Genomic DNA, 26,942 nt, shown 5'->3' on the forward strand with positions numbered 1-26,942 from the left:
ACTCGCTCACCAGCTGGTTGTGGCCAATCCCCCTTGTGGGCATGTGCCATTATATTTCGAGGACAACCACAACAACAGCCAAAAGGTGTATACAAGTGGCTTCAGAGACTGCCGAACCGAGGGAACGGCGAATCAAATTGACACGAGCAGCTCAAGCAGTGTATTGCAATTGGAAAGCGGAGGAATGACTGAAAGAACACTTGGGCGAAATTCGAATTTTCAAGCTTATAAAAAGATAAACAAAGCTAAACACGGGCAGACATGCTAGCGCACATGTTGCATTTAGCTGAACCAGGCAAGTCAGGAATTTTTTGTCGTCAATAGGCAAATTTTATTGGTAAATTCTTTTTAGCTACAGCGAAGGAAGCTCAGATTCAGCCAAGCACATGGGCAAAAGGATTAGCTGTCTTTGCAAAGAGTACAGGATCATGGTTCTCAAGAAGCGCTGCCAGGAACTACGGCGCAAGTTAATCATTTATTAGGTCTTGAACAAAAGAGCCTCACCACAGTGAGCCCTCAGTCATGGTTTTCTATAAGGCTCTAAACAATGCTGTGAAGCATAAGCACCCAGTACTGTCTTTTCTAAAGAGCACAGACGCCATCAGAGAGAGGAGCAAAAAGCTCAAAGCATGTCTAAACTTAAGAATAGAATATAACTGTACCTTGTTATTCAAAAGTTATGAAAACACTTCAGTCAGAGAAATACCCCTTATACGGGATGCAACATTTCCTTGGTGAGAAACTTGTTGCCCTGCTTATGATATGGAATGAGGCATCAGCAGCCTAATGAACACCGTAGACGAGGACCTAAGAATGTAGCTCGCGGCATTTTTTACAGCACTCCACAAGGTGCTTAGACAAGTTGCTTAATGACATCCCCTATGACTTGCCATTTGCAGCTGACCTGCTTGGAAAACTGAGCTGCCATAGGGTTTCGCACACTACGAACAGCGCTACAGCCGTTCAGTGCGGGACACATGCAGCCTGAAGCTTCAGCCAGAGGTCCAAACTAGGTTTGGTGCTGCCATCATCGCTCTTGTCTTGGTAACTATATGCGTGCAACTAACCCATAATGTCCCGAGTATTACTACTGAACGAGTATTTTCGAAGTTGGGTGCTTGAACACAAGCATGGCAACACAGTTGTCACAAATATCAACAATTAATTCCACTACTACATTCAACTGTGCATACCGCGTGTATCAGTGTTGTAAAAAAAAATGGTGTTCTTTGCTTCGATCACCCCTGCCGTAAACAATAAGTATTTTTTTGCCGATAATCACTGCTTTTAGAGCTCTCATCATACAACTAACCTGAAAACAATTTTTCTCGGAAACACACAAAGCAAAGTTCACAGCCTATCTAGAACATACAGCAATCCATGAAACTGACGCGGTACGTGTCAGCTAGGGCAGCAACACAGAAGAGAGTGGCTTTGATACCAAAAATAGTTTCTGATAACCAGTGCCTTCTTATGTTTAACATTAGGTAAGAAATTCTGAAGAGTCATTGCTGGAGTGCATTAATTCCCCCTGCACCTTTCTGTGTCGCCATGCGAGCTGTGTATAGGATGAATGGCAGAATAACAGAGGAAGATGCATTTCTCCGAATCTGAGCTGAATATGAAAAAAAAAAAAGATATGGCTAAATCTCGTGACATATTGTTCATGGATAAGCAGCTGGACAAGCAGGTCAATTCACCACTTTATTTCCATTTCTTTTTGCACTTGGTACACCAATGGCTTTGCAATTTACTACAGGCACAACAAAACTCTAACAATGAAGCTTACAAAGCCTGGGTGAACTCTGCATGTGTCTTGCAACACATCCCAGAAACGAGGTGTCCATTGGCAAACCACCTTACCTGGCCACTCCTTTTTGATACCCTCTCATAACACACAACCAAAAAAATGCGTCAACTACAGTAAGGAATGTATCCACTCTTTTGAGGTAAACGGAGTAGCAGACTTTCAAGCAGCACTGTTACAATTCAATACAACAGGTAAATAAATAAGATACATAAATACCCTGCTAACAGAACAATTAAAAAATTATAGAGCAGGATGTCATTCTATACAAACTAAAGTAATTCTGAAAGATGAATGTACACCGATTATACATAACGTCCGACACACGTCACACAGGAGCCTTCTTCAAAAAAACTTCCATTACTGAAAAACTATCCAGGACTTATGAGCCATAATGGATTGGGCCCAAAAGAAGAATGAATATAAGGGGGAAAAAAAAAGAAGAAAGCTGCACGGTAGCGCCACAGATTGTTTCACGCACCAAACTATTGCATTGTATTATGAAAGCAAAAAGAAAAAAAGTTCAATGCAAGTCTCGCTACCAATTACTTTGACACATCTGTCATCCACCAGCACAACCACAATCGACACTAAAAGCTTGGGGGCAATTTCTTAAATAATTGCAAATAACCTCAGCACTTGCACTCACGGATATAGTTAAAAGGGAAGCAACTACAAAAGTGTGTTGGTGCAGGGGCAGGAATGGTTTCACTTCAATGTGCACACACAAGCTAAAATGTGAGTGTGAGCTTCGCGCAAAAAACAAAAATGCGATGCCAGTGTATTCAGCTGCTTACACCCTGTAGAGTAGACCACAAGCCAGGCTCCTTTGCAGAAATGAAATGGAGCTCCATTGCACTCGTGAAGAATGTGCGTTTGGTAAATGTTTCAGCTCAGAACAACTTCTCTAGTGGCCGACGCCTGTGAACACTGGCAAGATGTTTAATAAGGCTTGTCAGGCGAGTTTGAGGATGCTTAATATGTCCAAGGACACCAGCACGAGTGGTGTCTTGCTGATTGTGAGTAGATTTTTACTAGGACCATATCCACCAAATGCTCAAATTAACAGCTAGAGGTGGATACTTTGCCAGCCAGCATTTTAGGCATACTACAAAAAGTAATGAATAAGAGAGCAAGCTAATTAAATCAGAGATGTGAGAGCGACATTCATCATTAAACTGCATTAATCCCGTCATTGGCATTTTATACAGGCTTTCACAAGCAGACTTTCCAGGTATCGTGAATGAACAAGACATATGGACATGACACCCAGTGACTCAGAGAGCATTACAGCGCATCAAATGCCATATGCTACACTCTATTTTGTTGGAGTGCCTTGTATTGTACAAACCAAAAAAAAAAAAATCTGCAAGTAATCTTTAGAATGCTGCATACAAGCTGAACAAGAGCTCATATTAAAATTAAATATCACATCTAACTTGATTTACCCCTTTGTTTTGCTAATGGGCAGTCAGTAGCATTATGCAGGATGTCTATGTAGTATGATCCAAGAGTTTCGAAAAAATAAAAAATAAACTGGCTCACGTTATGGGAGTATAAATGAAGAAGCAATCCTCTGACGTTTTGTGCACTTCCCTCACAGTGTGGACAAAAAGTAGTTTAGACACAAACACATGCACAGCAACTGCAACATTTGTGGTTTGGTTTGATGCTCTTAATATTCTAATTAAGAATTTTCGCTTATTCGTAGTGGTTTAAAAATTCACAAAGGTAAAAAAATGAACTAAAACAGCACACAGTGTAAATTTATTCCTGTTAGCTTCAGGCGACTGCTGACAATACTGTCTCGGTTTCAATTCCACAATGTCCAGTCCACCTACCCCTCCAACATTTTTCAACACTTGGCCCGAGCTGCGTACAACACCATGCACTGAGCCACATTCTTTAATTAAAAAAGCAAGCACTCAACCAAAGAGTTGGAGAGTAACAAAAAATATGGTAAAGCACCATGTAAACACATGAAAGCCAGCAGATGCTCTGCCACAGGAAACTTTCTATTGGTACAGAGGGCCCAAGTTGTTTCAGTATGAACGTGTCAATTAAACACCTAATGCTATCCTTCTGTCTACAAGAAAAATTGTGTCAGACAATTCAGCTTGAAAGCTGTCTGTTTAGATCACACTGTAGCCAATTTTCGCACAAGTCAGGCCTTATGCATTTAACACACACTGTGTTTTCACAAAATACTGAAACAGGTTGCGTACCAGTTAGCAAAAGATGCAGATCATGATAAGCAGACTAGAGATTTATATCTTACAAAGAAAGAAAATATTTTGCCTTCTATTCAGCACAAACAGTGTGCTTAACCCAATGCTCCAGCAAGATTTCCTACTACACTCGGCTTTGCACCTCTACTCCCAAGCAGCTCCAGAGCAGGCAGGAATCGCATCCACTCGCCGAAAACCTGACACATGCACTTGGAACTATTTTACAGGCGAGCCACTTTTCCCTAGTTCCAATTCAAATCACCAGGAATTTGGAAAAAAATACCAAGAGCAGCACAGTGCCTTACCGCTTCTATATTTCTCAAGTTTTATAGGAAAAAAGGGTAGACCTCTGGTTGTGTGTAATATGTATATATGTATATATATATATATATATATAGTTTCTTGCAACAGCTCCATAGGAGTTCCAACTGCAGCATACTTCTTCCGATTTCCAGAATAGATGCTTCTTCACTGTACAACACCCCACGTGTTTCCTATGCCAAGCTCAGCTCAACAAAGCAGACTCCATGGCAGTGTGGTGGCATGCTCTGCTTACAAGTGTGCAGTCAACAAGAACCACCTTTGCATCTGTGCTAGCTTGGCCACAAAGAAGCAATCACGCACATGCCTCTGCGGCATCGCACTCGTGCCTTGCCCACAACCATTCGCCCTGTTGCAGCTTCCCAAAATCTCTTCTCCAAGAATCAGTTTGGCAGAGAGCAAACAAAACATGCCATTGTACCAATGGTCACACCAGCTAGACTTGACTGAAATGCGCAAGAAAGGACGACATTTCAGGATTTTTTCCCTTCTTGTACACTGTTTGTCAAGCAGCTGGCTCTCAGACAGCCGGTGTAATCACTTACGCAGTCATCAAAGCTGCGTGCAAAAAAGATCTCAAACGAGCAGGGCCAACAAAGGAAGGTGAAGCCTGTGAAATTTTGTTTTCAAAGATACTTCATTTCCAAGTCACTCAAATCGCCCAATTTACTTCATTAACCACTGAACTAGCCTTCTAAGGTGTATGCCAGAAATTTTCTGTAGTTCTGATCTGCATCATGTCAACGATGCATGTTTTTCAGAGAACTGGTACCACAGCGCAGAGGACATTTCCTGTAACACTTCTGTCATGAACCGCTCTAGTTCTATTTTCTGGTAAAGTTCAGCAGCTGAAGTGAACTAAGAAATTGAATTAGGTTGTGAAGCACATGAAAACAAGGACGAAAAAAAAAATGTTTAAAACATTTTAGAACAAAACACAATCGTAAAAGCTGCCACATGACAAAACAACCACTACCGCACAACTGAAGGAAGCTGCAACTTGTGTATTATGTACTGTGGCTGCTTATGGTTGCCTCTTTGGCAAGGTGCACAGACACAGAACACAGTGCCATCACAACTGCATTACCGTGACAGCGTAGACTCAGGCTGGAGCAATCACAGGAACATTCACTTCCAGCCCTGCTGCTAGTGATGCTTGGATTTTTCAAGTTTTTGTCTTTTTTTTTTACAAATTATCCATCACTGACAAGCTGGGGACAAAAGCAAACACTCTGGTCAGGGTTTATGGCTTGGGAAGAAGTGGCATGAAGATGATCGGAACACAGGCATACCAGTAATCACATGACAAGAGCCACAAGTTGAAGCAATGTTTCAGAGTATCCTCCTGGTTATCAGCAGCGCTTAAAACCACCAGTGCTTCGTTGGACAAAGGATTCCGAGCGAAACAGCTGCATCATTATGGGTATTTCAAGAAGACCGTGCATTAGAGCAGAAAAAAAGAAATGCCAAGTGCCGCAAGCTGCCGTAGTGTTATTGCAGCGGTTAAGCTTCCCCAAAGCAGCGTTGCTTGGCAGCACTACAGCTTTAATCGAGCACTTGCAATCTGCGTGCCTTGTACAGAAGTGAAATGGTAGTCTCTAGCATTGCACAACAACATAAGCACACCACAACAATCACACGGATGGCTAAAGCTCCTCAGATGCCACGGCTTGACCCTATGCCCCATGAGCACGTTTTCACCACCTCCATCAGGCGAAAAATCGCAGCCAGCCTTGCCACTGTAAAAACTCTTTTGTGCTGAGAAGTGGTGAACAAAACTTTTCATGGCAAGAACTGCTGCTCCAAGCTGGCACTGTCTACCCTCTTCTGATTAAAGCAAAACTCAGATATCGCGCTCGTACAATTGCCTCTTGCGATGTGGCAGCCATCTGTATGGAGTTAAGAGGAGCTACTTTGTACTGCTTTCACTGCCTGAAGACAATCGTCGGCTGTGATACAGATTCAAGGTTGCTTTGTAAGCAGCATTTTGGTGGCGGAGAGAACAGTGAAAACATTGATGCGTAATTAACCCTTAGATGGTTGCTGCTGTACATGTATAGTGGCATGGACGTGTCCCACATGGTCACCACCAGAAACAGTAGAATCTCGACGATGCGAATTGCACAGAAAATATTTATACCATCCAAGACAAACCAAGCCTGCATGCAGAAGCAGAGGAAATAAACTGACGCAGATCTGTATGTGGCTGACAGGATTTATTTATGATTGGCACCACCGCTCACTTCTGACATTAGTGATGTGTGGGCTGAGCGCAGTTGCTCATTGCTCGTGGTGTAACAACTGATAACGGCGCCAGTGTGTGTGGGCAGCACGCAGTGCTCAAGGATGCTGTTGCGGCTCAGGTGCTTGTATCATCGACCAGGAATTTCTACAGGTTTGTACCGAGATTCTAGTGCATATATGGCGGCAATCGTGTGTTCTAAATTTTGCACCATACTGAAAGTAGACACTTAAAGGGAACTATCACCAGCTCTTGAGACTTACAAAAGCCATTTTGCTTGCGCTTATAGCTTATCGAAGAAAAAAGAACCAATGTTTGCCTCATTCACCACTTTGCGTGGTTTATGATTCAGTGCTCGCATAGTTTGTTTTTTTTGCGTGCATTGTCTGCTCTTGTGGAGCCACATGAGAGCAGATTTTTATCTTGACTGGCGCCTTTGCTTGGTTTATTACCAGCTCTCAAACAATATTATCGACCTCTTCTTTGTATACTCAGTTTACTTCCAGGTGTTCAATGGCAAGCGCACTGCAAGATCCCCTATAGAAGGAATCCCAAGAGTGAAACACCATCCGTTCAAACTTTTTATACTACTGCACCAATTTAGTTATGTTATTCACACTAAGTATGAATAATAAAAAATTAAAAACTGACCACAGGGGCAAGTTACCTAAGAAAAAAATTAGACCTTCATACGGTTAAAATAATAATAAAAAGAGTGAACTGCAAGCAGCTTTGATGCTACACAAACATTCCGCATAAAACAAAAATGCACGAAGTCATTGCCATAATAAGCTCCAAGCACGAAGGAGAAAGCCTTGATAATATAGGAAACGTGATCGGATTCTTTCACTGGGACGAGTCTGCTTGCTATGCTAGGATGAGTAAGCGAACAATGCAGCATGGAGCGCGTCGTCCAAGAGAAATACCACAAACAATAGGGGCACTGTTATCAACAGAGCAGAAGTGACAAAGAGAAAATGGAACACAGCTATTAACCATAATCTGTAATTTCCACCCAAAGTAGGGACATACACTGTTGTTTATGCGATACCCCAGTACTCATTGTGTACTACTTCAATGCATCTCTTTCCAGTTACTTAAACTTCAGTATGTTTGCAGCTGGACATGAATGCAGGTGTGTGCGTTTCATGTCAAAAATAAAAACACTCCCACTACAGTTTAACAGGCAGAAGGTTGCCTTCTATTCCACACTTGGAAATGACACGTAGAAAAGCACTGTGCTGAACCTAGCATTGTTTAGGATTTTGCAAGTTGCAGCTGCTACTGATGTAGCTACGTGAAACAGAACTGCCTGGTTTTCATACTGTTATCAAAACAATGTCAATGTAAGTGTGCCAGCAGAAGTAAACAGAGTGTGCTCCACTGTTCCAACAGTACTACTCATGCCTGTCCTTGCACAAAAACAGAAGTAATAGTAATTTCATGCACGACTGCACCAGCAACACTGCCATTCATGGTTATACACCGCACCTCTCGATTTATGCAAAGTGTAGTGTTATTGGAATTAGAATGCCACAGCGTGCTCTGCTTACTTCCTTTTTGGTCTGTAACACGTCCCCTCTCCCAGCCAAGGATAGTGATGATGTACAGTCTGGGACAAAAGTCTCTGGACCACGTGTTCCTCAAATGAAGCCCATAGCTCTGCCATTAGCCTGCGGCTGGAGACCACACCTGTGGAGGAGAAAGTCAATATTTTGTTCCTTCATCTCCACAGGTGTGGTCTCCACCACAGGCTAATGGCACAGCTATGAGCTTCAATCGAGGAACACGTGGTCCAGAGACTTTTGTCCCTGACTGTACACCTTTCATCAAAAGTTTATGGGATGTCACTTTGGCGAAGAAAATTTAATTTCTTTGCATCCTTGGCATATTGCTTTCAATAATGCACTATGTCCCTTGATTCTTCCTTCAGGCACTAGCAACCGTCTTTTTTGGCTTGCTACGCAGGTTTTGACACAGAAGTACACTTTTGAACTACGCCACAGTAATGTTGCATTGCTACAGTTTGTCTCAGCGTTGTACGCTTCGTGAGGCTGTAAACTGCTACGTCTTCAAAGGCACATTCATTTTGATGCAACGGGTGTAGCTTGGCGGCTCGCTTTTACCCTTGTCACCACCTTTTGATTTTGAAGCCACTTGTTTCTGCCCAACAGACCCTGTGCCTGTCACGATGACAAAGACAATGTTTTTGCCTCAACCTGGAACTTACATTAAAATCTCATTTCAAATTTGCGAGTGTGCGGACAGCCACCGCTTTGGGCACGCAGCCAACCCGAGCCGCATGCAGCGGCTTCGGGCTTGTGCAGAATAAACAACACGGAGTTTCTCTCAACATACTTTCAAAACACATAAAGAAAATAAAAAGAGGAGAGACAGACGAGAGAGAAAGAGAGAGAAATATGAGGAGCAGATGTGCTGCCAACAAAGCAAGGCCGAGTCCTGGTACGAGTCAGTTTCCACGGAGCAGCAGAAGAGGGAGAGCAGGCCTACTTCTCGGTCATGGAGAGCTGGAGGACGCGCTCGAGCATTTCCTCTTCCTCCCGTAGGCGCCGGTCCTCCTCTTCCTTGGCCTGCTGCGAAAGGTGCAGTGCCATGGCCAAGTCAGCACCGCCCCCAGCACCCAGCATCCACTCGTTGACATCTTGCGGCGCTGGCTGTGGCTGCTGCTGCTGCTCCTGCTGCTGTGGTTCCTGCTGCTGTGGCTGCGCCTCACCCGTCGTTGGAAATGCTTCGTTCACGCTGCCCACTGACCTCTGGTAGCTGGCTAGGCTCTCCTGGATGGCCCTGTGAAACAAACGAAGCAATTCACCAAGCTTGGAATCTGGTTCCAGATACGAACAAGAGCTGCCATGTCTGGCATGTTGTGTCATCTTTCTGTCCGCGTCGAATATTTTTTGCAGTTCCGTGATGTCAACCGACTGTCAACTAGCCTGATCTACAACACTCAGGTGGGCAGACGTAATTAGGAGTAGGACAGGGTGGGGGCCGTGGCAAGTGTGGGACATGGGTAACTTGAGAGCATTAGGAGAGGCCATTGTCCTGCAGTGGACGCAGTCAGGCTGATGGTGGTGATGATGACAAATCCGATGGCAAGATGGCACACAGCATGATATCCAGGCTGTGCATGGATTCAATAACAGGTAGTATAGCCATGGGATAAAGCGTGACCCTCAGTAAACAGGCAAAAGAAGTTCTCTAGAGAGTACACTTTTTCTTGCCACTTCAGCGCAATAGCATTACTCTACAAATTATTCTTGATGACAGCTGGTAAGCCAAAAATGTATTCAAAATTTTAAACAGTGTTCACAGAGTCTCAACCTTGATCATTCTTTAATAATTAAAGACTATTATAAGGTCTTTCTAAAGACGAAGCATTTAGCACAACTTTACCAGCATAATCGGAAAGAGTATTACAAGTACAGAGAAGCCGGCACCCAGACAAGATAAATGGCAGAATATGTAGCTTATGCTTGATACTAGCGGGGACAACACTCTCCACAATGCATTAAGCAATCTAGGCACGTAGGTGCCATGTTTTGAAGCTAAAGCTCCACTTCTCACATGCAAAGCTGAAAGTCAAATGACACTTGGATTTGACCTCTAACTGGAGACTTGCCGCAGGTGTGGCTACGACGTCATACCACGTGACTTGCCGCAGCTGTTAGCGCTTATTCTGCCGCTGTGCCGACCGCCGCTCCGATTGCTCGCTCTCGCCAATTGTGTCACGTGACTAACCACGTGATTCGCTCTTGCTGAATAAAGGGCAGTGCCCGTCGCCTATGCGGTACCGCTGCACCTAAGCTAAAAAGTGTCTAACCATGCTTAATCGAGCTTTTGCTCCGTATAACCTGGCTCGGCAGAGTTTAGCCACAGCCAATTTTTTTTAGTGATCGCTTCATTTCATTAGAGCATGGGAGTCATATTTTCCCCTCCACTAGTATGGACTCAAGCCAACGGCTAATAGGAGAGGTACCAGCTTCAGGTACCGTTCACACATCCTAAAGAATCGTTGTCTCCGATGTTATTTATTATGTGGATTTAAGAGTCACCTTTTAATAACACTTTTGGTAATATGCTGGCATCGTCATTTTCAGGCACACGGATTTTACTCTTGCAACACCAATATAAAGGCTATGCATGTAGGTAGAATGAAGTGAGCTTGCTGAACTATCTCTGATGCACATGCTTTAATGCAACTGCTTTGATAAGAATGCTTTATGCTTTAAGAGTCCTCAAAAGGTTCTCATGCAGCAGCTTGCAAATTAGAGTAACATGAAGTAATACAACTGATAAAGTGCACTTCCCTGTGGCTATCTGATGGGGGTGATAAGCGCTTCAGAAATCAGTGGGCACAGAAAAGCTTCGTATAAATAAGCATGGTGAAAATAGTTGTCGGTAAACCAATGCACACCTGCATGGCTGCTTGGCAGGGCAGTAGCAAAACAATAAACAATGGCTGCTGGCTATATGATCTACAACACTTGGCAAAAGTGAAAGCACGGGGGTTATGTTGAAAACGCACCAACAAAAAATGCAACTGATGAAGCATTGACATCACAGCTAACAAAGGCCCCAAAGCCCCTTTGTCTGGGATAGTAGCAACTTTCATATTTGCCCATTGGCTGTCCTATTTGCATAATGGATTTCTTGAACTTTTTTTTTTGCCAAAAAAAAAAAAAAATGAGGGCCAATACAGTTTCCCCATTTCCCACATGGGAGGGTTGGCAGGTTATTCCCCATGTTACTCCTTTAAAGGATAGGGGCATCAAATTTTTGTTGTGTGTTCTTTTTTTGGAATGATGCACAAGAAATTAGCAAATATTGAGCACCTCATGGAATTCGCCTGTGGCTAGCAATTAATTGATATAACCCCTCCAGGTAAGAATTATGGTCCAGAGATGGGTAAATTTTCATAACTTCAGATTTTTGCAAGTGACATGCCAGGATTGCACAGAAAAAACTGCAACCTTCCCCGACTATTCATTCTTCATTTACTGTAAGGTCTTGTACATCTACACTGTGACTCAGTCCTATTTTCAGTCTCAACTGTATTTCTCATTCCTATCATAATAAGTTAAGTAAAGAAATCAACACATTTTAGGCATTTTAAAGCGTTTATGCTTGCAAAATAAGCAAACAAAAATTCACTTTCGGTGGAGCCAAATCAGAGCTATTGTAAAACATTAAAGAAAGAAAGGTGTTCCCTGTATTCATTTTTCTCGCCTGACTCGGTACCTTTCTACACAACACTTTTCAGACTTCAGTAGATTTTATTGCATCCACAAATTGTGCCGTGTACAGGTGAGGTTTGACAGTGCTTAGGTCGTGTCCACACGTGGACACAGCGCCTGAAGGGAATAACTGCATTTCTTCGCCCGTGTAGTTTCGCTTTCAGTGGCCACATGACATCTATGACATTGCAAGTAAGGCAGAGGTCATGTGATGTATGCACGAGGCAAATTTTCCCGACATGCTAGTCATGGGTGTACTGCAGTCAACAAGTACACAGGAATTGCGTGTGATGACAGCGTTTGAGCTGTTGAGTAAGGAGGTCGGTGCCAGGTTGAGGAAAAAGTGGCAAAAATAAAAAAGCATGTCGCTACTTTTTCAGACCACAGGAGGCTCAACACCCTCCGACCTTCGACACTCCTCACCTCTGTAAAGCATGGTCTTCTTCGAGCTCTGGTGCAACGGCCGGCTGGTTGGCTGTCAGGGCTTCCCAAACAGTGACCTGGACAAGAAGGAAACAGTATGAAAAATAAGCAAACGTCTAGCAGAAACCCACCACCCTCCAATGGAGCGCTTCATGAAGAGCCCTAGTCGAATGCCGTGTGTAAGGAAGCGGGTCAAATTACATCAGCAATGGTATTCCTGATAGCAAGACAGCAGGGACTTGTACGAACGGGGCTGAGTGTGAACCTGACCCCTTTTCTCAAGAGCAGACCAAGCAGTCTCTTAGATACTAATCTTGCACTAGCTGCAGTAACGCTTACTTGTCATCAGTGCATCATTGGCAGGCAGAATGTGCTGGTTACTGAAAAGCAGATGCATGTAACATTCTGTGGTGCCACATACAAATAATACCAACAATAACGAATGAAAACATTACAATTTCGGTCTCTACTACTACATGCCACAGAATCGTGAACTGTGGTTGTACACATACGTATACCAGATAGGCAGATTGCTGGAGTAAGGAATAGGGAAAACAGAGCTGGTCCTCAATTCCATTTGCAATGCACCTATGCGTGTGATGACACACTGTTCTTGTGCCCCCTGAGGTTGTTTTCCCTGCACGAGAAGTCACATAATAGCAAGTGCTAGCCAGTAGCTGGCTGGGTACAAGAGCTGCCAAGACAAGGCATCAGTGTGGTAAACTTTACCATCATCTACATGCACAAGTGGTGAGGGTGGCCGAAGAACTAGGTAATCTCTTCTCTTTGTATTTTGGAACTGGTGTATGTGACAAGCAGCCTTACATGATCGTTCCCCTCAAGCATGTCCCATACAAGCTCAAAGCAGTAGCTCTATCTGAGCAGGGCAAAACATTTGCTCGTAGCACTAGTACGTGAATCAAGCATCCTTTGGCCCTTATCGCATAATTTCAAAATTATAGCGAAACGCAAGACAAGGACATAAGAAAGACAGGAGACACACGAGTGCTAGCCAGAGTAATATCTTTCTCATGCCTTTCTCCTGCGTTGCGCTCTAACTCTGAAATAGCATCACCTCATACAAACTTACCACAGCCTTTCTGAACAAGTTTCCTCGTCTTATGCTAGCAGGCATTCTTGTTCATGAGAGTAAGAAGTTCTATTTGAGTCCACTTGTATGTGGTAGGGAAGGGAAGACGTGGTCGTTATGGCTGTCACTACTTGCAGCCATAATAATGACCACATTCTCGATTCCTCCAATCCAGCCAGTGTTTTTTTTTCATTACCACTGTTTGTCATTATACAAGGCTCTCGCACCTGATCCTCCTCCCCGCTTGCCTCCACGAACGACTGCTCGATGGCGTACTGGAGGAGTTCGTCGTCCTCATCGTTGACGCTGAATTGTCGCAGCTTGTTCGCACCTGCATCAGCACAGCAGAGAGAAGGAAAAGGGGAGGGGGGCAGTCCCACTCAGCGCACGCTGGCACTGACAAGCGGCACGCTAGAACTCTTCTCAAGCCTGCCTCCCGTCCATACCCACTTATTGAGGCATGCCTCATCACCAGGTAGGGCAAAATGAGCACATTGAAATGGGATACCTTTGCAAAAAATAACTACTTTGGAGCTGCCTGGCAAAGACACGACAGAGTACAAGTCCTAGATTCTGAGCTAGTGCTGCTGAACCCATAGGCATCATGACGAATAAATTTGACGCAAATAACGTTCATAAAAAAAAGTGCCTGCCTACAGAATTGGTCAGTCAGCACAGGTGTGCTTTATGGAATCAGTGAACTTGAACTGCACTGATATTTCATATGCAGCACTTCACTCCTTGTAAACTTGAGGGCAGCAGGAACATGCTGTTCCCTCATGTACGGTACATGTTTATACCCTGGCTTGTTTGTAAGTCTTCCATAACTGACTTGGCACTGACTGGTAGCGAGTGGCAGTTAATTATGTTAGTATGGGCTGCCTCATATAATTTCATACTTCAACCCACAAACAAAAAGGAGGGAGCAGGGGGAGGAGAGGACATACATGACAGCTAGAAATTCAAATGAAAAAAAAAAAGAAAAACGCGCGTGTAACAGGAAATGTCCAGAGCATTAACCAAGCTCCATGCAGAAACCCACACTGAATGCAAAGCACCTTGTGAGGCCTTATGCAGAAGAAAGCACTGGTCCCACCATATGGACTGCACTAAATAACGACTGATAAAAGGTTGCTCGTAATTGTGCAAGGCAAAAAAATAAATAAATGCAAAACAGAGCCCTGCACGTCTCTGCCAACAGATAATTCACTGCTCGCCATTAGTGCTGACTCAGCAGTCTGTAGTACGACAAAAATGCAGCACCACATTTGCGCTACACTTAAAAGCCCCAAGCTTCTTGAACAGGCGCAAGAATCGGTTCAGGTATAAATAAGAACTGCATCGTGCCTCCACAACGACGAGCAGTTTCTGGGAGAACAGGAGACTACCCTGTCTGCCTTCATCCCAAAACCACTCTAAGTAGAGTCCTCTAAGTGTTCTCTAAGTAAACCTGAATTCGAGGCAGATTAGAGTACGGAGTCCGTTTTGCTGCACTTCTGGTTGGTGCATGTATGGCCAGCAAATCTTGAGTGAAAGAGTGCGGAAAGTTTCAAGACTGGGCTGAGGAAAGCAAGATTGCACACGAGGTGGATTGACAAATATGCTAGAATCCAATATTATACGAAACAACCTTTGGCTTCAAATATATCGCTCACTTCACCACCAAAACCTTAATACACTTATCTTTCTTTTTTCCCATCTATCAGCACTCCAGCTTCAGACTACACTCAAACACAATCACTACATTTTACTTACAGGGTCTTCAAGCTAGCCTTCCATCACACAAGGGGAACAGGCACTAGCTGCCCTGGGCACTGCTAGAACCAATGGTTCAACTGACAGGCTCTCTGCGCAAGCAGTAGCTGGTGCAACGACCGGATGCGAAAAAAAAGCTGCCATGCTCTTGCGTGATGCTGCCTGCCCCCTTTATGCATGTGCATGCTTTCATTGCCTGCGCATTCCCGCTTGCTGGCCGTGCAGCACGTGCACTACTGCTGCTGCACCGGTGGGGCGTGGGCCTAGGCTGGCGACGACGTGCGTCAACGCACCTGCACCATGGGAAACACCTCGCGTCTCACCAACCATGCCAAGTGGAGCGGTGCAGATTTGTTTCTACACTGGAGAGGGGGGAGCAAGAGAAGAATCGGTGAATGCCGCCGCTGCAACAACCTATCTGGGCAGCAGCGAAGCCCCCAAAACGAGGTCTGCTTTCGAAAGAATAAAATCACAAAATGTCTAGCAGAGACATTACTGGCAGTTCTGCAGCCAAGAAGTGGAACTTTGGACTGCAAGCCAGAAACTTAAAAGTAATAAAGACCGAAAGCAGTTTTAAATCACCAAGCAGCCGAAAATGAATGCACCAGGATATCAAAGTTGTTCCAAATGTTCTGTACACCCTCCACCTGCCACAGGCATAGGTCCTAGTGATGGCTGTTTGGGAAATGTAAAGGGTTCTGCAAACACTGCCCTCACATATTCAAGCAGCACACTCAAATTTTCTGCGGAAGCAAACTGTTGGGTACCACGGTTACCAACTGACATGCTCTCCTGAAAATGGTTTGATCGATAACACTGATACTAGCTCATTATAAGCTTCTCTCACCTAATTCACTGCCTCACTGCAGACATTCTGCAAATGTTGCTACTAGTCATTTGAAGGCTGTCCCTGGGTAAACCTTGCTTGCTCAATCCATAAGCCACTGCACATATTGTAGACACTAAAACAGCGGTGAAATGTGAAATTGTTTTGCTTTATACAAAGTCCCAAGCTAAAGGAAGAAAAAAAAAAGGGTTATAAATGGGGAGGGGAGTTGCAAATGAGGGAAATGACATCAAACTTAAATGAAGTTGCCACAGCGCTCAAACAAACACTAGAAATCCAGCAAAAAAACCTACCTGCCAACGTTAAGAGCAAAGCACACACAGAGACGAGAAGGAAATGCTACTGCGAACCGATATGAAAGAAATGACGTCACAGAAGAAAAATAATAATAACTGTAAGGAAGACGACGAGTATACGAGCGAGCCACATGGCCATCGCCTGGTGCGCGCTCCTGGCTGGACTAGCTGACCTCGGACTGCTGTTGGCCCTGCTCCCGTTAAGAAGCTTCTCCGAATAAGCCCCGCTTTACATTTGGTGGAAATGCAGCGTACAACAACCAACAACAACAAACAAGTAAACCAACATAAAGCATGCAGTGTGCCCCAGTCACATAGAAGACAGACATGGCGATCATCTCTAAAGCCACAATGAAGTTAGCGCACACACCACAAAATAATGAGCCATTATGCAGCTAAGGTATGTTAGCAAAATTACTCAAAGCAAGAACTGCCCCCAAATTTAACTGTCAGTCCCTTACAAAAAATCAAAAAACAAAATGGTTACAGAAACCAGCCCCGAAAACTGGAATGCCTTTGCCATCTTCCTGACTATTGCTTCAATATTTCGAGGATTCCCCCCAAGGTGGAGTAGATTTGTAGTAAGGGTGTAATTACTAATTAGTATCCAACTAAGTGCAACCATATGGCTACAAAGAAAAGCTATACAGCTTTCACACAAACTTCACAGTTGAAAAGCTCGTCCTGGTCCAGGGCTCGAACCCAGGACCAATGCCTATCAGGGGCAGCTACTCCACCCAGTGAGCTAACCAGGACGGCTAGCAGATCAGCTGGTAGGAAAAGAGCGAATTGGTCAAAAACTAGAAGTAGGAACAGCGCACAGTGTGTAGCATGGAATTAAAATCAGTGCGCTAAATGACTTCATGTACAGTGGAGGTTAAAAACTTTACAATAACAATTCCCAACTGCTTTTCTTAGGCTTAATACCAAACCTCTCAGGTCTCAAGCATAAGATATACAAAGCCTGAAAATGGGAATGCAGTAGCTTTGCTGAAGTTCCTTCAGTTTAACAAGGCACACTTGCCTAGCAAAATGGCAGCTGCCTTTCAACGCCCTTGTGGAAAGGAATACTATGCGCAGTAAGGCTGCAGTGATCTCGTGGGCCATAGCAACTATTCAAGATTTGCTCTCAACTTGCACGAGATGAAAATAAGCTACACAACCTACAACCAGCTGACAATGACTGCAAGATTAGTAAGACGGAGGTCTAATATGGAACTCTAATGCTATGCTTGACCAACAATTTAGTAAAGAAAAAAATTCACAGGGACACCTGATTACATTATCTGCTGACAGAGTGATAGCATTCTAAACTGTTGATGCCTTTGTCGGAAGTGACTGGTGGGGCTTGTGAGACCCAGGTTGCTCTTCCGGAGCACTTCCGATACGCCACCTGCCACCTGGGAATCATGTGACGCCACTTTTTTTTTTTTTCTCCAGTTAGACTTCTAACTAGGAGTGTGCAAATATTGAAATTTTTGAATACGAATCAAATACGAATATGAAGAAAAAATGGCTTCGAATATCGAATCCAACATTGACTATCTGTTCAGTGCAAAAAAAAATTTCAAAAAATGATAAACAAGGAAATGTTTTTGCCCTCATTTTTTTTCAAAATAGTGTATGGTCTTTGCAACTAAAATAAATGAAACTAGACTGCCTCAGTACCGTATAAAAAACATGATGTGCGGAGAAAATATACTATACTTGATTAGACAGCGTAACAGTATCTAAACTGTAATGAGATCATGCAAAACAAAATCCATGAAATGACACGACTGGCAACAAGAAATAACACGATGACTAGTAAAACCTCATTCATTCGGAGTTCTAGGGGCTGGAAGAAATGCCCCATTCATTCGAAGGCCTCGATTTATAAAAATCCCCCCCCCCCCCCCCCCCCCCCGGAAAAAAAAAAAAAAAACCTGCCAAAGATGCGAAGATGCAGTAAGGCCTCATGAGGCGGCTCCATCGCACTAACACCTGTAAGCCTGTGACGAGCCGCCCGTTTTGGAGTGCTGGAAGAACAACACAAATACAAGCAAGGGGCCGGGGAACACACACTGGCGTCGGAACGGCGCGACGGTTTCTAAAAAGAAATCACCTGCGACGCGCCAGTCGGCGTCCGAAAGCCGCACGGAACTGGGATTGACTACCAGTGATAGCGGGGCCGACAGTTGCAGTTGCCCGTGGCAGCGGCAAAGCTCAGAAACCAAAACTACGTACGCAGCCAGGCTATTTTTTGACCTAGCGACAGGGGCCATCCGATCGTTGCCACGCCTGCCGTTACGCCCACTAAAGAGGTGTGCGGGATACAATGCACCATACAATAGGCAGGATTTATACAGGATCGCTTGCTCTATTGTGACAACTCTAAGCGCCCATTCAGGAGGCTCCCGCGATATTCCGCAAGTAGGCTTTCCCGCATAGCGTAGTTTACAAAACGGGATGGCGGAGGTCACGCTCGGAGGGCTATGAAGGCGACAGGACGCATTCTTCGGATGTGGGCATTAAACATGTAACGTATTACGGAAGGATTCAAAAAAGCGCGATTTCGCGTTGCGATTGTTCGAATCGAGCCGTCGGGCATCTTGTTCGCAGCACGTGTGATATGCAGGAAAACCAACTTGTGGAATTTCGCACAAGGTCAAGCCTAGCAGCGTCGGAATGCTATCGGTCCACTTGATAAACGACAGAGAAGGAAAGGAATAGGACCTCTATATTGTTTCCCTGGAATTTTAAATTTGATCATCGGCTAATTTGCCTGGACATTGTGGTTTTGCCAAGGTCAAATTTATGAAAGTCTGCGCAGTATACGATCACTGGCGGGTATTTGGGAATTTTCGAATATTCGGAAATTCTGGAATATCAATTTCTCGAATACGATTCGAATATCAAACGTCTTCGATTTGTATCCGAAATTTCGAATATTCGCACACCCCTACTTCTAACACTATCGCATTAAAGATGTAAATGAAAGGGGGGGAGGGGGTAATATTGTGTCTATATAGCAACATCAATGTCACGGACGTTACAGAGGTGAAAAAAAAAAAAAAACGAAGCGGCCATTTCCTGTCTCACTTATTATAGCCAAAAGATTAGTGTACTTGTCATAACAGAAATACAAGAGCTCATTTATGTTAGCAAATAGCAGCAGTGCCATGCCATTGGTACGCTGCTGCAGTAGGCGTACAGTGCTCAGCATCCAACTGCGCACTGCACTGGCACTTCATTTCACTTTTTTTTTTTTACAAAAGTTATTGAAGCTCCTTCACTATGAGACAGCTTGTCAAGACTCTGATGCAAATTACAGTGAATTAAAGTTCCAAACACACAGCATGCCCTTTTATGTATACGCTGCTAGGAAACGTGCCATTACTGGCGGGTGCAACAACTAGCATCTCTCTTAGGCTGCACTGTGAGAGAAGTCTATGGCTGTATTACATGTGTGGAATGCACCCGAGTGCATAACAAGGTCGAACGCACCAGAGGGGGAGAAAAGAGAGAGACAGGAACAGGTGGAGGCCAGGTGCCGGAATGAAAGACTTGTGCACGCACACAGACGACCCGTGTAACAAGACCAGAGAGCTTAGCGGCAAAGGCAGCTTCTGGCACAAGGCACTGCTGCGACAAATCACATCGTCTGTGGTTATTTACCGGCTGTGGGCCTTTCGGCATGGCCGGGGGTTGCTGCAACCCTTGACCGTATTTTGCACAGATCTCCTGCCGGCGCCTCTCCCTATGTTTGCGTCTACTCTCGGGGCTCTGCGGTGCACGGCGGCGAGCGCGAGGGCCCCACGGGCCGTCTGCCGGCAGAGCAGAAGAGAAGAAGAAAAAAAAACACGATGCACAACAGCAATGGTGACAAGGCGATTAGGCTTCAGACAGGACTAGAATGCGACTCCGTACAAAGCAATCCTGTTGTTCTATGTTCTCTTCCTTCTGTACCTGCACAACTTTTGCAGCAGCAACCCTTTTTTTTTCTCACCTAATGCATGAGTAACAACAACAGCAATTTTCTAAAGAATTAAGGCTTGGCGAGACTAATTCACAATGTCTTCAGTGGTTGTGTCGTTCAAAATGATGGATCAATGCATTTCATTCCTCTTCCCCCTCACCCTCTTTCTCCTAAATGCATCAGACATTTCAGGAAAGCTGAACAGAGGAGGCCACACGCAACTACTAAGTACTAAAGCCAGGATGGTGCCTTCTCTTGCACCACTTTTAGAGACTGCAAGAAGTTAAGCTGTTTTAACGACCGTCACACTGTCACTCTTCTTCATAATGTGCAGCATGTTCCAGCAGTTATTCACCCCAAAACAAGGGAATGTCAAAATTTAACCAAGAAAAAAATGCTCTGACAACAAAACTACATGCACACAATAGGCTGCGGCAGACTAAAAGAAAAGCAAGCAACAGTTTTCCTCCACAATGGTCACACTGGCAGCAGCAGCAGCAACAAAAGGGAGCAACAAAAATTTCCAACAGCAGCCATCGACAGCACCTACATGACAGCAGTCATGCAGAGCAGCCCAGTACCCAACATGACATTCAGGTTCAGCAGCACAAGTATTCCTAACAGCCTATACCCTTCTACAGCAGGCACTACCTCAACATTTAGATCACAATCACTACTCTCAGTCCCTGACACTTGTGCTTTCCAATGTTTTCAGGAGTTTCAAAAGTATTTTGATGAAGGTGAACGGCAGCTAATCGTAGTGTGACCAGTACAACCACTGTCCATTGATATATATTGCTGTAAACCCTCTGTAGTCATCCTGGAAAATGCCACTTCCTTGATTCACTATTTACACGCAAATGCTGGTGCGAACAAGTTGACAGGTGCTGAGAATTAATTTGTTAAGCAGGAAACTTTGCTGCATTAGAAACAAACTCGGGGAACAAGATCTACTGCGAAGCAAAAAAGGAGCTGAGTTTTTTTTTTTTAATACAGGCTTTTGCCAGCACCTTGGGAGTACCCTTGTGCAGTACACAAGATCATTTAGGATGACTTCAGCTTTACTGTCATTGGCAGCAAACTACTTCAGAAAGTTAATGGCACCAAACATTCAAATGTCGCCAAAATTTTGCCAAAACAGAATGCAATGACTGTGTTTGCCTGCTGCCATGCACATAAACAGTTGATTGGACGTTCCTTTGAAAATCGTTGTTTATGAATGGGCATTTGTTTCTGCTTTTTTTTTATCAAGACAAAGCTGCTACAACAGGGTCAGTCATTTTATAAAATACATCATAAAACAAAAAATAGAGGTACCAAGCTCTGTGAATTCATGGTGGGGAATCTGTGCTAGTTAGATAAACAAACCTACAAAGCCAAGTACTCTGGATATTTGTGGCGTTAAAAACGAAAACAAAAGAGGGAAGGAGGGAAAGGAAAGAGCAGGAGCAACCTTGAGGAAAGGCAAGACAAAGACGTATTTCAAATGATAGTTTGACACCAAGGCTTCTCGTCTTGAAAACACCAGCCCGCACTGAATGGCACAGTGGGCCACAACATATCTGGACACTATCGTGTGTACCGCAACAGCCTTACATTCGGCACAACCAATCCGTGCCAGGCGACTCACCCAGCCGGGCGTAGCCACTTGGAGCCTCGAAGCAGCTGTCTTCAATGGTGCACATCACTGTACCCTGATCACGAATGGTAGTCACTCCTGGGACGGGCTTATCGAAGGCGTTTATGTTGCCAAACGTGATGCGGGCATTCAGCACATGAATCAGGGGTATCTCTGTTGGGTACAGAAAACATGAGACACAACATGTGCAATCATCACTAACAGTTTGATAGCCGGTGTACACTTCGATTAAAAATACCACAAGTACAACTACTGGCCACTTGTGTACATCGTTTCATATATCAGGTGCAATGCTGTCAAAGCAAGAGCTTTTGATTGCGCTGATTCCATCTGCAACCAAAAAGTACCGCATTTACTCGCGTAATTTGCGCAATTTAAAAAAATTAAGGCTTAAAAAGGAGGGTGCGCAAACTGCGCAAAAATTTTGTGACCTCACACTAAAAAACTCTACAAAGGTCTTAACGTGCTATATATACCGTATTTACACAATTGTAAGTCGACCCCTCCACTTCACATTTCTGAAAAAAAAAAAAAAAAAAAAATGAGGTCGTTTACGCTTGGCCTTTAAATAATAGGACGCGATAGCACTATCTTGCACCATCCGCTATCGGCTGCCGCGTGCGGGAGCGCCCGCGGGCACATTCCAAAACGAAAATGTATTAGTCACTGGACTACTCGTCCTCACTAGTGTTGCCATCGTGATCGCTGCTGCAGTCCCACAGCTCGTCATTCTAACATCGTCGTGCAGTGAAATCCCACACTTCGTAAACAGCCACATTACGTGTAACAGCTGAAAAATTGCCTCGCTGCAGCTGCCACACCTGATCACCCGTTGCGAACGTCGAACTTGCGGCCCGGTGCGCAGTTGTTCGTTTCTTTGGCGTAAAGAATGACAGCCACCTCGAATGTAGCCGTGAACAAGCGCCGGTCGCGTACTGGACCAGGAGCACAAATAACGAATGACGAAGCACTACATTAAAAACTTGTGAAACACGGCCGGCAGTAGTCAAATGCGTCACAGCCAAAGAGAAACTACGCATGAGCGGGGTCGGCTCTTCAGTCGGCTACCTACACTCCCCGGCGCAGCTGTGGTTCCGAGTGGGGGTGCCGCCGCGATTGGAACAGCAGCCCTTCCATCAACTACCGCGCTCCCCTGAGCGCAGAGTGCGTGGGTGAAAGTAAACAACAACAACAAAAAAACTCGGACGCCGCCTGTTAAGAGTAGAACGTGAATGCGTTATCGGGCCGCCGCCGCTTATCAGCAGAAGCAATCTGCAGCCAAGTGTGGGGAGTGCACTGGTGTGGTTTGCTGCTTATCGACAGCCACCTCGCACGGAGTGGGGATGCCGGTTCGGCCCATTACTTAGCAGCTGCTCAAGGCCAGCACCAAGAGCGATGTGACGGAGCCGCATAGCAAAAGTGCAACCACGCTGTAGCATGCCCGATATCTCGTTTGTCTCGCCTTTACTTACAGTGCGATGTTGTCGTTTCGACTGTAAGTCGACGCCCCCCCCCCCCCCGGATTTTCAAATTTTGATACAAAAAAATTTCTGCTCCTGCCATGCCCTACATTATATTTAATTCCCTGTACGATGGCATATGCACATGTGCAGCTCAAAGCAATAAACGTACAACAATACAATCGCAAAACCAGCAGTCAGAGGTAAATGGAGAGAACAAGCAATAAAATGGCGCCCTCGCGTGCGGCCGCCAGCGTGAGCGAGCCAGGTAAATAGTACACAATTTGTCTGCTCACCACTCACACCTCTTGCAGCTGCACATGGCAGCATGGCTGTGCCAATCTTCCCAAGCCTGCAATGCGTGCACCCGTGTGCATGCTGATCTGGTGCAGCAGGGAGTGTAAAATGTGTGAGTAAAAGTTATTTTATAAACCCTGATAATAAATTAGGGGCACATAAATTTTGCAAGGGCGCACATTACGCGAGTAAATACAGTAGTTCACTGCTTACGGTGAGCGAAAATAATAAATGCTTAGCCTGGCAGAATTATTACATGATATATTTGTCATAAGCTTGATAAAACATCTTATTACTGATGAAATGCTCAACATCTGCAAATTACTTTACTGCATTTCTCGTTTTTGGTCATGTCAGGTTTTCTTCTCTCTTGCTCACATTTTTTTTGACAATTCATACTACAAAGGTGCCTAAACACGGCTGCCAAGAGATTGCGGAAGTCGTTGCTCGTGCAAGGATCCGTTTCCTGGAGAAGTCTGTCTGGGAAATACTGAGTACTATGAGAGGGGATACCAGGGTATCTCCCCGTACTCTCGCGAAACACAAGGCGGAGCATTTGTGTGGGACTTTGGCATATACAAAGTGACAACTTCGCAACGCTCGCTCAATATTCTCTAGACTACAAATGCATTACGTAACAGCTGCTCATATGAACACAATATGCACGAAAGGAACTGATACGTGTAGTTCAGCTCCGCATACTGCTACATTCAATGCTAATTTGAATAAAACAATGTTTTGAATTAAAATGTCACCAAATAAAAAAATTCCACAAATAAAGAACGTGGCTAAAAATTCGCCAACAATTACGATACTTCCTAATGCGAAATTTGTGCGCTGCTCTGTGAGTGCTTCGATTCTGTGTGCGCTTCTTTGAAGCTACAGCTATAGCACGGGCTGACTGATGTTGCTAAATGCCCTTCATATATAGGGTGCACTGCATCTGTTGTCACTTCATGCCAAAGCAGGCACGCATGCACACACATAACATCCACAGCACAAATGCTCTTTCACACTCCTGCTCAGATCCGCATGGCCATTGGTCAGGCGAGGAATGATGTATCCAGAGGTTTCGAGTTTCTTCTCTCCTACACGGCACAGCCGTTCGCAAGCAAAATGTAGAGGGCATCGCACAGCACACACAAGGTTACACGTTCTCCATTGGTGAACAGGGGTTGTTTCTCCAAGCTTCTGGGTACTTCTGCGGCACACACGGGCGTGATAAATTGCACGCCGCACTCACTTCTGGCGCGCTACAGCGCATATGGCTCTGCCACCACCTCTGAGCGAGCAGCGGCACTCTACGCGCCCGTGTCTAAAGAGTGATGCAAGGCAGATTCAAACCTGCGTGCCAAAAGCTCGATGTTGCTTTCTAGGAAGTCGTGCTTTTGACCACTCTGCCACAAACAATTGCGGAGTAACACTATTTTTCCTTGTGGTCTAGTAGCATACCTTCCACAGCACTGCGCCTACCATGTTACACAAAAGAATATCAATTTCAAGGTGCAAACGACTGTACAGTGACGTGAACTCATGCATGCCACATCGATGCCAAAATGCCTCCAGGCAGCGCAAACCCAATGCAAACTCTTGCAGGACGAGAACAGGTGTCAAAATGCTTTAAAATGATTGGAGTTTGATAGCCAGTGTAGCGGGTGCAGGTATTAAGAGAATACATCCACTGTGCGAGATTTCCGGAATGCCACAACAATGGCACAGCCCTATTGTTCAAAGGTGGAAGACCAAAGCTGACAGGTTTTTAGAAATAAATGTTCAAAAACTGTCCACTCCAATCTGTCAATGGTCTGGTTCAATTTCATGATGACAACACTTTGCTTCAGCAAAATATTTTGCAGGTCCCGCGAATTTTGCAGGTCACAGCCACATGCACATGAAAAAATGGGACTTCTAAACAGAACAGCCATACCAATTTTGACAGGGAAGCCCGCTGGAAGTTGAAGAGTGATGAAGTCCCGTAGCCTGGCGAAGTGGGTGCTGTTTATGGACATGAGGTCTACAATGGGCAGAATCTGCAAGGCAAAGGTAACCACACAATGTACAAAACAACCACACAATGTGCAGGCAAGCACAGTTACGATAATCAACCAAACAGCTCACAACAGCCAGTGCAAAGTCCCCCACACATTCAAGGCTGTGAACTGCTGCACGAAAGTGCACTGGATCGATGCAAACAATGCAGGGTTATTTTATGCACACACATGCCAAAATCTCTGCAAATGAGAGCTGCTGCACTTCTCTCTTCCATACTGAAAACTGTAGCCAGTATTCCAACTTGAACTCTTGGGAACACGGAAAGACTGTCCGAGACTTGTATTATTTGTTGTGAGACTGGTTCAAAAAGAAAGAAAAAAAGTTATTACCGTATTTACACGATTGTAAGTCGACCCCCCCAAATCACATTTCCGAAAAATAATAAAAAAACTAGATAGCATTATCCAGCGGCCGCCGTTAATCGCCAGGCGCTATCGGCTGCCGCGCGCGCGCGCGTGCCCGTAGGCACATTTCAAAACGAAAATGTAGTCATCACTCGTCTACTCGTCCACACTTGCACCATCGTCCTCACTAGCGCTGCCGTCGTGATCGCTGCTGCGGTCCTACAGCACTTCGTTCTAACGTCGTCGTCCAGCGAAATCCAGCACTTCGCAAACAGCCACATCACAACATCACGTGGAAGAGCTGAAATTTTTCCTCGCTGCAGCTGCCACACCTGTATCACCCTTTGCGAACGTCGAACTTATGGCCTGGCACGCGGCTGTTCGTTTCTTCGGCGTAAAAAATGGCAGTCATCTTGAATGTAGCCGTGAACGAGCGCCAGTCGCTTGTCGGACATGGAGCACAAACGATGACTGACGAAGCACTACATTAAAAACTAGTGAAACGCGGCCAGCAGTAGTCAAATGCGTAAGACCCAAAGAGAAACTACGCGTGAATGGCGTCAGCTCTTCCGTCAGCTACCGACACTCCCCGGCACCACTGCCGTTCCGAGTGGGGGTGCCGCCTCGATTGGAACAGCGGCCCTTCCATCAACTATCAACGCTCCCTTGAGCGCCGAGCGCGCATTTGAAAGTAAAAAGAAAACTTGTTGGACACTTAAAAAAAACTTGTTGGACGCTTGAGCTCCCTGTAGAATGCGATTGCGTTATCGGGCTGCCGCCGCTTATCAGCAACCGTAGTCAGCAGCCACGTGTGGGGTGCCAGTTTGCTGCTTGGCAGCGTTGAGGGGATGCCAGTTCTGCACGTTGACATAGAAGCTGCTCAAGGCCAGCACCAAGAGCTATGCGACAGAGCTGCGCAGCAAAAATGCAA

The 26,942-nt window shown here is 44.9% G+C and overlaps 1 protein-coding gene across 7 annotated transcripts in view; it reads right to left on the reverse strand.

Annotated features, from left to right (window-relative positions):
- Positions 1 to 1,685: 1,685 nt before the first annotated feature.
- LOC144121354 (ankyrin repeat domain-containing protein 13D) overlaps positions 1,686 to 26,942 on the reverse strand; it is a 57,924-nt gene continuing 32,667 nt past the window's right edge. For 2 of the 7 annotated variants that reach the window (XR_013312603.1, XR_013312602.1), the window contains 6 exons: positions 25,543 to 25,645; positions 21,850 to 22,011; positions 19,919 to 20,067; positions 13,591 to 13,694; positions 12,274 to 12,350; positions 6,554 to 9,403 (listed from right to left, as the gene is read on the reverse strand). Coding sequence is in view for 2 of the 7 variants with exons in the window: in XM_077654543.1 (XP_077510669.1) it covers positions 9,106 to 9,403; positions 12,274 to 12,350; positions 13,591 to 13,694; positions 21,850 to 22,011; positions 25,543 to 25,645 (744 nt within the window). In the remaining 5 variants the exon portion in view is untranslated. Of the gene's footprint in view, positions 9,404 to 12,273; positions 12,351 to 13,590; positions 13,695 to 19,918; positions 20,068 to 21,849; positions 22,012 to 25,542; positions 25,646 to 26,942 lie in introns of all 7 variants that reach the window. The other 5 variants (XM_077654543.1, XM_077654542.1, XR_013312604.1 and 2 more) reach the window with 4 other exon arrangements.

This window comes from Amblyomma americanum, chromosome 2 (assembly GCF_052857255.1).
Source record: "Amblyomma americanum isolate KBUSLIRL-KWMA chromosome 2, ASM5285725v1, whole genome shotgun sequence".
In the NCBI taxonomy this organism is placed as follows: Eukaryota; Metazoa; Arthropoda; class Arachnida; order Ixodida; family Ixodidae; genus Amblyomma; species Amblyomma americanum.